This window comes from Myxocyprinus asiaticus, chromosome 45 (assembly GCF_019703515.2).
Source record: "Myxocyprinus asiaticus isolate MX2 ecotype Aquarium Trade chromosome 45, UBuf_Myxa_2, whole genome shotgun sequence".
NCBI classification, from domain to species: Eukaryota; Metazoa; Chordata; class Actinopteri; order Cypriniformes; family Catostomidae; genus Myxocyprinus; species Myxocyprinus asiaticus.
Genome location: NC_059388.1, coordinates 1,785,192 through 1,795,294, shown reverse-complemented (window position 1 = coordinate 1,795,294; position 10,103 = coordinate 1,785,192). Strand labels below are relative to the sequence as shown.

Below are 10,103 nucleotides of genomic sequence, written 5' to 3'. Positions count from 1 at the left end.
ATTTTCCTCCCTGCCCAGTAGGTGGCAATATGCACAGAGAATGCAAATTGGAAAAATGTAAAAGTGAAAGTGGAGTTGATAGTAAAAAAGGACTTAAATACTGATCTGTTTCTCACCCACATCTATCATATCGCTTCTGAAGACATGAGTTTAATCACTGGAGTCTTAGGGGTTACTTTTATTCTGCCTTTTTGTGCATTTTGGAGCTTCAAAATGTTGGTACCCAATGCCATTTACTTGCATTGTGAGGACCTACAGTGCTGAGATATTCTTCAAATCTTCATTTGTGTTCTGCTGAAGAAAGTCATACACATCTGGGATGGCATGAGGGAGAGTAAATGATGAGAGAATTTTCATTTTTGGGTGAACTATCCCTTTAAGTATTAAGTGGAAGAAGCAGGAGGTTACATCAAAACATAATTTAATTTAACAGACTAATCTAAAATAATTATTTGGTACATAAACTTTTATAATTTTTTTGTTCTTTTTTTCCCCATGTCTCAACAATCAGTGTGCTGTTTTTTAATTTTCATCCAGCAGACGGGGGTTCCAGCCAGTAAATTGTTAGTAAATGCCCCCTCTGAATCACATTAACTTTCACATCACAATCATCCTCTGCTGAAAGCTGATTGTCTGTCATTATTTTGACCTGTGTCTATCTACAGACACATGCCACAACTCCTGATTGGATGATGCAGCAGTGCAGAACGTCAATACACTATAATGCTCCAAAGGCATTGAGACTTGTGTTTGGGGGGACTGAAGAGGGCTGCGAGGGCAGGCGGATGGGGGTTGGTGCTGGGGTAGGGTGGAGTAAATATGGTCAGCGTGAGGAAAGATTGAATTTTAAAAGCAAAAAAACAGTATGCAGGCAAAAAGTTTTGGTTAAGGGAACAGTTCTTATATTAAAGGGACAGTTCACTCAAAAAATTACAATTCTGCCATCATTTACTCAACCTCATGTTTTTCCAAACCCTTATGACTTTTTTCCTCTGTGGAACACAGAAAGAAATGTTATGGTGACTGAGTCTGTCATTCTGCTATTTTTGCATGAACAATCCCTTTAACACATAGTCAAGAGTGAACAAGGTATTCACAGATATAAACTCAATAAACTTTATTTTCAGCAGCAGACACAAGATCTAATGTTAGCAAACGATGACAGCAACAAAATACTGTATTTAGTGTTAAGGAAACACATGAAGTTATATACATGACAGTGCAAACCCTTATAATAGTAAAACAGGCAGCAGGATATTTGCATTGTAATAGCTGGAGGGATTTGTGTTAATATCAGCTATGTGGGGGTGATAGTGAGGTTTAGGGAAAGGAGGGGCTGTCTAAACATGAACCTAATAACCTTACAAAACCATTCTCACAGGTCACACTACAACACACTCTGTGCTCACTCCCACTTATTTATTTTCACAAATAAGCAATCAACTAGACATACCAACTATAATTCACAAAGGCACAACAGCAATATCTCTATAGCCACAGCAAATTTTATACACAATAGATCACTGTTTATTCTAATATATATATATATATATATATATATATATATATATATATATATATATATATATATATATAAATAAATAGAAAGACTAGAAATAGAAAATAGAAAGACAAAAACTTGCCCTTTCAAGTTTCTAACTTTTTCTGCTCAACATAAATCATAAGAAAATATATGAATAATAACAGAATAAATAGTATGTACATATATGATGTAGCACCGAATATAATAAACTTTGCATTATAGCACACATCCATGGAAAATAAAATAGAGTTTATGGGGCATTCGAAAACATATTGTTGTATATGGATAACACTTTACAATAAGATTGTATTTGTTAACATTAGTTAACTAACAATGAACAAGTTTTACAGCCTTTGTTAAATTGTTTAACTAAGAGGTTGTATTATGTAAACATTAGTCATTGCGTTATGACCTACTACTAAACTAACAAGCAATAACTGTATTTTTTATAAATTAACATTAAAAGATAAAAATGGCTGTGAAATATATATATATATATAGTTCATTGTTAGTTCATGATACCTAATGCATTTACTAATGTTAACAAATACAACCTTAAGGGAAAGCAGCTCTATTGAAAATTCTAAACTAGTAAATTTGAAATTAACTTAATACATTTATGTTTGAAATTGTTACCAAACATTTTTTAAATAAAATTTTATTTAAGTCTGGAAGTTAAAAAAGTTTCCAAACTCTAAAAGAAAAATCTGGAGCTTGGGGGTCAAGGGTGAAATTATTTTGCTCATGATTATAAAATTGTTACAGGTCTCTTGTATGTTGTGAAGGAGGAAGCAGGGGTAAGGTCTTCATGGCAGCTTCTTCTTCCCCCCAAGCAATCAGACTTTTGAACTCTTGATCGCTCATGATACATATACCAGCACTGTACTTTATTAGCCTCAGACTGGACTCACATTTTGTACTTCACTTAATAACACACTGGCAACTGACTATCAAATGACAGCTGAATGTCAACACAACACTTCATATTTATTTCCACTGGGGTACAGTGTATTTTTATTATATACAGTCTTCTTATTTTGTGTATACTGTATATTGTATATTATTAGGTGTATATTGTATATTGTGTTGTGTAACAAGATGTGTAAACTGTGTTATGTGTAAATCAGATGTTTATTGTAATTGTCATACTGCTATGTTGCTTGGAACCGCACCCAAGACTTTCACCATGTTGAATGTATGTGGATGTGTTTTGTTCTAGCCAAGTCAAGCCACGTTATGTTTGTCAAGTTTATCGTCATGTTTATGTTTTGTTTCACGTTTATAGTTAGGGTTTTGGATTCACTTTTGTAAATAAACTGCACTTGGGTTCTCATCTTCATCATCGTCTTCATCATTGCCAGCAGCCAGCAACGTTACAGTTTGTGAGTGAAAGGTGGATATGATGTCATTGAGGAAGTTTGCCTTTGGAGTTTAATAGAGTAACTACATCGTGTTTCTACAGCTTAACAAAAAGCAGTTAGAAACGTTTTGACAGATGAAACATAAATCCATTAAATACATGATTACATGCCTTGTCAATGTTTTTAATGCTGTTTGGGTATTTATTTATTTTTTTTTACAAGAAATTCTAACCAATGTAGCCTTTAACATCATATAGAAAGCTGTAAGTAATATATTTCCTGCCTCATTCTGGGAACAGAATCCACATACGATTAGAAAAGGATGTCGTTGTGTACACTGTGAGGTTTTGAAGTTTGGAGCAGCAGAAATTGTTAACCTTGTTTAAATTGTCATGTGAACATTTAGCTTTATGCTAAGCTAAAATGCTATTTTTGCCTTACATGCATCTGTTACCAGGTGTGAATATATTTTATAATGAGTTCTATGAAGAAAATTCATGTTAGAGCATAACTTTTTTTCTCAAGTAAGACCTTTGATATTAGGGCAAAGATGTACTGCAGAAATGTATTCTTAATGAGAATTTAAATATTGTTTTTCTGTAAAATATCTAAAAATCCTTAAAACAAGATAACTTGAGTGGCAAAACCGCACAAGATATTTAGGCTTTTTTTTTTTTTTTTTTTTCAGAGAATGTATTTTTCTTACTTTATTTACTTATTTATAGTCAAAAACTGCTTTAGGCGACTGCCTAGTTCGCCTATGCCTAGAAACGGCTCTGCCTGTAATAAATAGCTTTACTGTGCACGTACACAATCTAAGATTGCTTAAAGGAATAGTTCACCGAAAAATTTACATTCTTTCATAATTTATTCACCCTCATGCCATCTCAGATGTGTATGACTTTCTTTCTTCTGCTGAACACAAACGAAGATTTTTAGAAGAATATCTCAGATCTGTAGGTCCATCCAATGCAAGTGAATGGTGGCCAGAACTCTGAAGCCCAAAAAAGCATATAAAGGCAGCATAAAAGTAATTCATACGACTCCAGTGATTAAATTCATGTCTTCAGAATTTTTGGGTGAATTATTACTTTAAGTTTTGTTTTTGTTTTGTTTTTTATTAAGGAAAGTTAATCGCTTTAATAAAAAAATCTCTCACATTTGTGTTTTTCTCATGAACACAACATTTTGCTTTTAACTCAATATAATTCAAAGTGATCGACAGGGAATTGAAAATCAGCAAATCTGATTTTATTAACTTGTTCACACTGATTCACGTGTTCGGTGTGGGATCAATCGCCATTGGCGTCAAACCGCAAAACATTTTGAAACGTTTCAAACCAGCATGACGTAATGAAGTCTCGTTAGCTTAAGTCACGTACTTAGCGAGTTTGATATGCACTCTGAAGCACTGGTTCAAAACAAAACATTTAAGGTTTCCAAGCTTCGTGAAGCAGTGTTTCACTAAATTAATTTAGGTTTTCGCTACAAGTATTTGAGTAGAGCCTACATTTTAATTTCATATCAAAGAAACTTTCTTTCATTGAGAGGAACCAATGTCCACAGTTGAATTAAGTTAAACCAACAAAACATTTTTCAGTGTTTGTTTTCATAGGGTAAAATGATGTTTTTTAAGTGTAAATGTAAACTTCACATTCAGATTTGATTTTTCAGATGTAAAAGAAGAAACCTTACATCATTATCTACACTTTTCTCCAGAATTTGAAACTACATTGTCATCAGAAGGACTTTATTTTTTGACATCAGATTATAATACTTGCCACTATGTGCCACCATATAACAAACTGAGCAGCAAATACATAAAAGATTGATTTAGCCAATTTTTCGTCATTGATCTAAAATACAATTCTGATTCATAATTTTTCACGACTTTGTGTACAAATAACTTAGTCAGAAGAATAATAGTACAATCCTTTGTCCTCCATCACGAACTTTCAATAGTTATTCTATTTTTACAGAGATGTGTGGGAGCGCGCATGACAGAGGAGGCGCGTTCATGTGACAGGGGAAGGGAGAGTTCTGTTCTTTCACTGCTCCATCCGGGAACTCTCGGAATTAGCGCTGACAACCGAAGCGCAACTTTTCCTCGAAGCAAAGTGAAATCAGGCCGCGCACTCGGATAAAATATAGTCCCGCATTTTTCAACTCAAAGGCGCACAAATAAAGCTGTTTGTTTCGACCGGCTCGGGTACGCCTTCGCGGGCTCGTTTTTGGAGCGGATCTATCCGAGTGCTGAAATCTTTTGCTCGTCTTTGGAGCACTTTTGTTTACACTGGCGTAAAGTGGGTGACGAGTCTCACGGCCAGTAAAGAAGCGACAACTTGCTTGCAGCCTGAGTAGTTCTTGCGACTGTTATTGTTGCTTTCAGAATATTTGTATTACGCCACAAATAACGCGGATCGAGTCGAAAGTGGAGGGAAAGTGCTTCTGAAGTGGGAACATGGAGCTGCAAGGCCTTCAAGAGTCACTGAAAGTAGAAGTCCAATGTCATCAGGTAAATAAAAATGGCATTATCCTCACCGCTTTCTCGGGCTTTTGACGCGACGCCGCGCTCGAACGCTTCAGTTTGGATAGAATTCGGAACCGTTTCGAGTCATGTTACGGCAACATTCTTTCGCCTTTATGACGCCACAATCACTTGGAGCGAAGACTGTCCCTATTCTGTTTGATGCACTTTCTCGGGCGCGGGGTGTTTTTCGTGATTTGGACTAATAATGCGGCGGGTTTGTGGAGCGATCGGGACGAGACTTGAATATTTATGAGGCTCAAACTGAGTCGCTGCTCGCCGCTTTGTTCCTCCCTCACATCGTAACTTGAAACACTTCTTTTCCTCCGTTCACAAACTAGTTGCACAGATGAAGCAAGACCCACAGGTAATGCTTTTTATTGCTTTTTTAGGGTCGAAGAGTGGGGCATTTACATTGGGCGACAAACTTTATCGGCGTCAATCTACTTCACAGTTCTTACGGTTGTTTGCTTCGCTTTTGTCCTTAGCGTGACTTTGCCGAATAACGCGACGTGTTTGATCAAGTTCTGAAAGTATACATTAGCTATGTTGGTTTTTAGTGAGGCAAGAATCGCACTGAACATATATGTTCAATTGTAGGGCGGACAGTTTAAGACACAGCTACATAAAAGGCATGACAGAGCAGTAAAACAGCCCGAACTACTCTAACCCACATAACACATCTCTGAGATGTCTGTTTAAGATCTTTTCATCTGGAAAGCATCACAACCTGATCAACATCTGCTAAACATCTCAAAGACATCTGCTGAATATCTGATTGACATCCGAGAGCAAACGTCTTATAGACGTATTGAAGACGAGCAAACAAAATAAAAAATACATCTGGTGATGTTTGTGTGCTATCTATTGTGATTATGTCAAGACATTTGAGGAAAAATCCCCCACAAACTGTTTCAAAACTGTTGTAAATAGGTAATGGCCTCGGATATCAATTGCTGTACTTACACAGAAAATGGTCTTGGGACTTTAAACGGTGTAAAGCCAGTTGTTGGCAAACATAGCGTCCATTTGGAGTAGGTCGACACGTTTCGGGGAGTTTGTGAAGGAACTTTCAGTTACTTTCTTGTAACATGTTGCGTTAAAGTATTGCTCTTTAGCTTATTTGATATTTCCGTTTCGTAGCTTTTTAGCTGATTTAATCGCGTTGCACTTCTGTGATACTTTATTGACAGTCTTCGTGAGGGGTTTTGTTCCTTTAGTTGGTCACGTGACGACGTGGTAGCATGTGATTCGATCGCTGCAGTTCACTTGCACTTTTTTACACTCGCGAATCAAACGCAAGGTCATCTCTAATGTGCTCAAATGGAGCTCAACCATGAGTCGTTTATTACAGTCACAAGCGAAAGAGTCTGTCACAATGAGTTTTTCCTTCAGCACCTCGGACAGCGCCGCACTCCTGCATTTAAACGTGTTTCACATGACCAATGCTGTATTCTACCCATCAGTATGTTTATCAGTGTGTCTTTATGTTCACTGTGCGTGTTTGCTGTTTGTTGTGAGGGTTTTTTTGGTGTAGTGCTTCATTCTGATAGTGGAAGCTTCCATTTTGTGCTGAAGGGGTGTTGGTTTCTTCCTAACATGGAGCAAAAGTCTGCAGAGTTTCTGGCTGGGGGGAGGGCCTCATTCATGGCCATTCTGAAGAGGGGGATGGGAGGAGAAAACACTAGTCAGCATCACACAAGACACTACACACTCTCCATCAAGCCTCTGTAGGCCTTAGAATACACCTTATGATCTGTTCTCATAATTATTAATGGTTAAAGTGCTAAACTTACAGCTTTAAAGAGTATAACACATTAAATACATAAAGTAATGTATTGAGATGCTCGATAAAAACACCAAAATACAATGCATCTTTGGCTGAACTTGATTCAGTTGTGGACAGTGGTCCAACAGTGGTTTGAAATGAGCTTTCTTTACTTAAAATTACCATGTAATCTCAACGCAAACAATTTATGTAGAAAGAACCTAATTGAATTGGGTAAACCCAACAAAATGAGACATGTCAATATAACTCAAATAAATCTCTTTTATTTTTTCATGTACTAACCAGGGAAAGTGAATGTTAGCGTGCTAAATACATGCTGGCTGGAAGCACTACAGAGTGTAGTTCAGTAACTATGCTATGGTTAGTACAGCAATTGCTCAGTGAAGCCAGCAATCAATTTCATGACGCATATTTCATCTTCAGCACAGCCGCGCGCTGCCCAGATTTTCTTGACCGGCGGACGTGGTCCTCGTCTGTATATGCCGGCTGCACATGTGCTGCCCATAGCAGTTGTAGTGCCTATGTGTCGAATGCATTCCTATTCATTTGCAGTCAGAAAAGTATACTCAGAAAGGCAACGCGGTCAGTAAAAACGAAGTATACCAGGGCCTTAACAAGCATCTCTCTTTATATTCATCTTCACAAAATCACACAAAATCACATTTAATTTAAACATTTACGCTCTTTATCGTGTCCCATGCAAAGCATGCTAGGAAATGGGAATCAATTTCATCAATGTAAACTTAACAAAAGTATTCAAAAAGTATAGCAAAAAGTATTTATGTAGTCCTAACTCAAATGGATTAAGTAAACTTCCATTTTACAAATTTAAATTGATAGAACGCAATGAAGTTGTGACAAAATTTTCTAGAATTGTATTAATTGTTATATTTACATATAGGACATTTTTTGGGGACCTTAAACTGTGTAATGGGAATTGATGGCAAAAATAGCATCCATTTTGAGTAGGTGGACATGTTTCGGGAGGTTACTTTCTTGTAACATGTTGCGTTAAAGTACTGCTCTTTAGCTTATTTGATATTTCAGTGTAGTAGCGTTTTAGTTTATTTAACCCAGTTGCACTTCTGTGATACTTTATGTTCTAGAATTCTGTTGCTTTAGATCATTTTAATTGCAGTTACAATTATGAAAAGATATAACAGATAACAGTGTGTATTATACCTTTATAATGCATTTACAATGAAAACATGCATAGAAGTAGTTTATGTATATATATATATATATATATATATATATATATATATATATATATATATATATATATAAATGTATATATATATAACACTGGCTGCCAAAAGTTTGGAATAATGTACAGATTTTGCTGTTTCAGAAGGAAATTGGTACTTTAATTCACCAAAGTGGCATTCAACTGATCACAATGTATAGTCAGAACATTACTGATGTAAAAAACAGCACCATCACTATTTGAAAAATGTCATTTTTGATCAAATCTAGACAGCAGTCATCACTCCAACACCTTATCCTTGAGTAATCATGATAAATTGATCATTTGGTACTAGAAAATCATTTGCCATTATATCAAACACAGTTGAAAGTTATTTGGTTCATTAAATGAAGCTTAACATCGTGTTTGTGTTTGTTTTTGAGTTGCCACAGTATGCAATAGACTGGCATGTCTTAAGGTCAATATTAGGTCAAAAATGGCAAAAAAGAAACAGCTTTCTCTAGAAACTCGTCAGTCAATCATTGTTTTGAGGAATGAAGGCTATACAATACTTGAAATGGCCAAAAAACTGAAGATATCATACAAAGGTGTACACTACAGTCTTCAAAGACAAAGGACAACTGGCTCTAACAAGGACAGAAAGAGATGTGGAAGGCCAGATGTACAACTAAACAAGAGGATAAGTACATCAGAGTCTCTAGTTTGAGAAATAGACACCTCACATGTCCTCAGCTGACAGCTTCATTGAATTCTACCCGCTCAACACCAGTTTCATGTACAACAGTAAAGAGAAGACTCAGAGGTGCAGGTCTTATGGGAAGAATTGCAAAGAAAAAGCCACTTTTGAAACAGAAAAACAAAAAGAAAAGGTTAGAGTGGGCAAAGAAACAGACATTGGACAACAGATAATTGGAAAAGAGTGTTATGGATCTTAACCCCATTGAGCTTTTGTGGGATCAGCTAGACTGTAAGGTGCGTGAGAAGTGCCTGACAAGACAGCCACATCTATGGCAAGTGCTACAGGAAGTGTGGGGTGAAATGTCACCTGAGTATCTGGACAAACTGACAGCTAGAATAACAAGGATCTGCAAAGCTGTCATTGCTGCACGTGGAGGATTGTTTGATGAGAACTCAAATTGTAACAGTAATTTTTCTCGTTATTGATGTCCTGACTATACATTGTGATCTGTTGAATGCCACTTTGGTGAATATAAGTACCAATTTCTTTCCATAAGAGCAAAATCTGTACATTATTCCAAACTTTTGGCTGCCAGTGTATATATACTGTATATGAAAGTGTATATATCCCATGTGAAAGTATATGTTAAATATATATACTTTCACATGAAGGATTATGTTTTGTATGATGTATTGAGTCAAATATTGGAGATTCTTTTGAATATAGGCTATTCTTTGGAATCCATATCGCCACATCCTCCTTATGTTTCACCTGACCGTATATTTGAAGGTGGGTTGAAATGCTGATGAACAACATTTATCAACCCTCCAGCATTTATTAGCTAAGAACATTGTAATAATGTGAAATCTTTGCTAGTGATTTTGCATTTGCCGGAGGTCAAATGTCTTTCATCCACATATGTTTTTATTAGTTCTTGTTAGTTTTTAATGTTGCTTGAGAGGGTTTTTGTATTGTTGTGTTCTTGCTCGTCATTGCA

At 36.1% G+C, this 10,103-nt stretch overlaps 1 protein-coding gene across 2 annotated transcripts in view; it reads left to right on the top strand.

Annotated features, from left to right (window-relative positions):
* The first annotated feature begins 5,050 nt into the window (after nt 1–5,050).
* The window catches only part of LOC127435326 (PHD finger protein 21B-like), a 111,842-nt gene continuing 106,789 nt past the window's right edge, over nt 5,051–10,103 (top strand). For both annotated transcript variants that reach the window (XM_051688733.1, XM_051688732.1), the window contains exon 1: nt 5,051–5,419. In XM_051688733.1, coding sequence (XP_051544693.1) covers nt 5,366–5,419 — 54 coding nt within the window. In that variant the 5' untranslated portion in view covers nt 5,051–5,365. The remainder of the gene's footprint in view (nt 5,420–10,103) is intronic.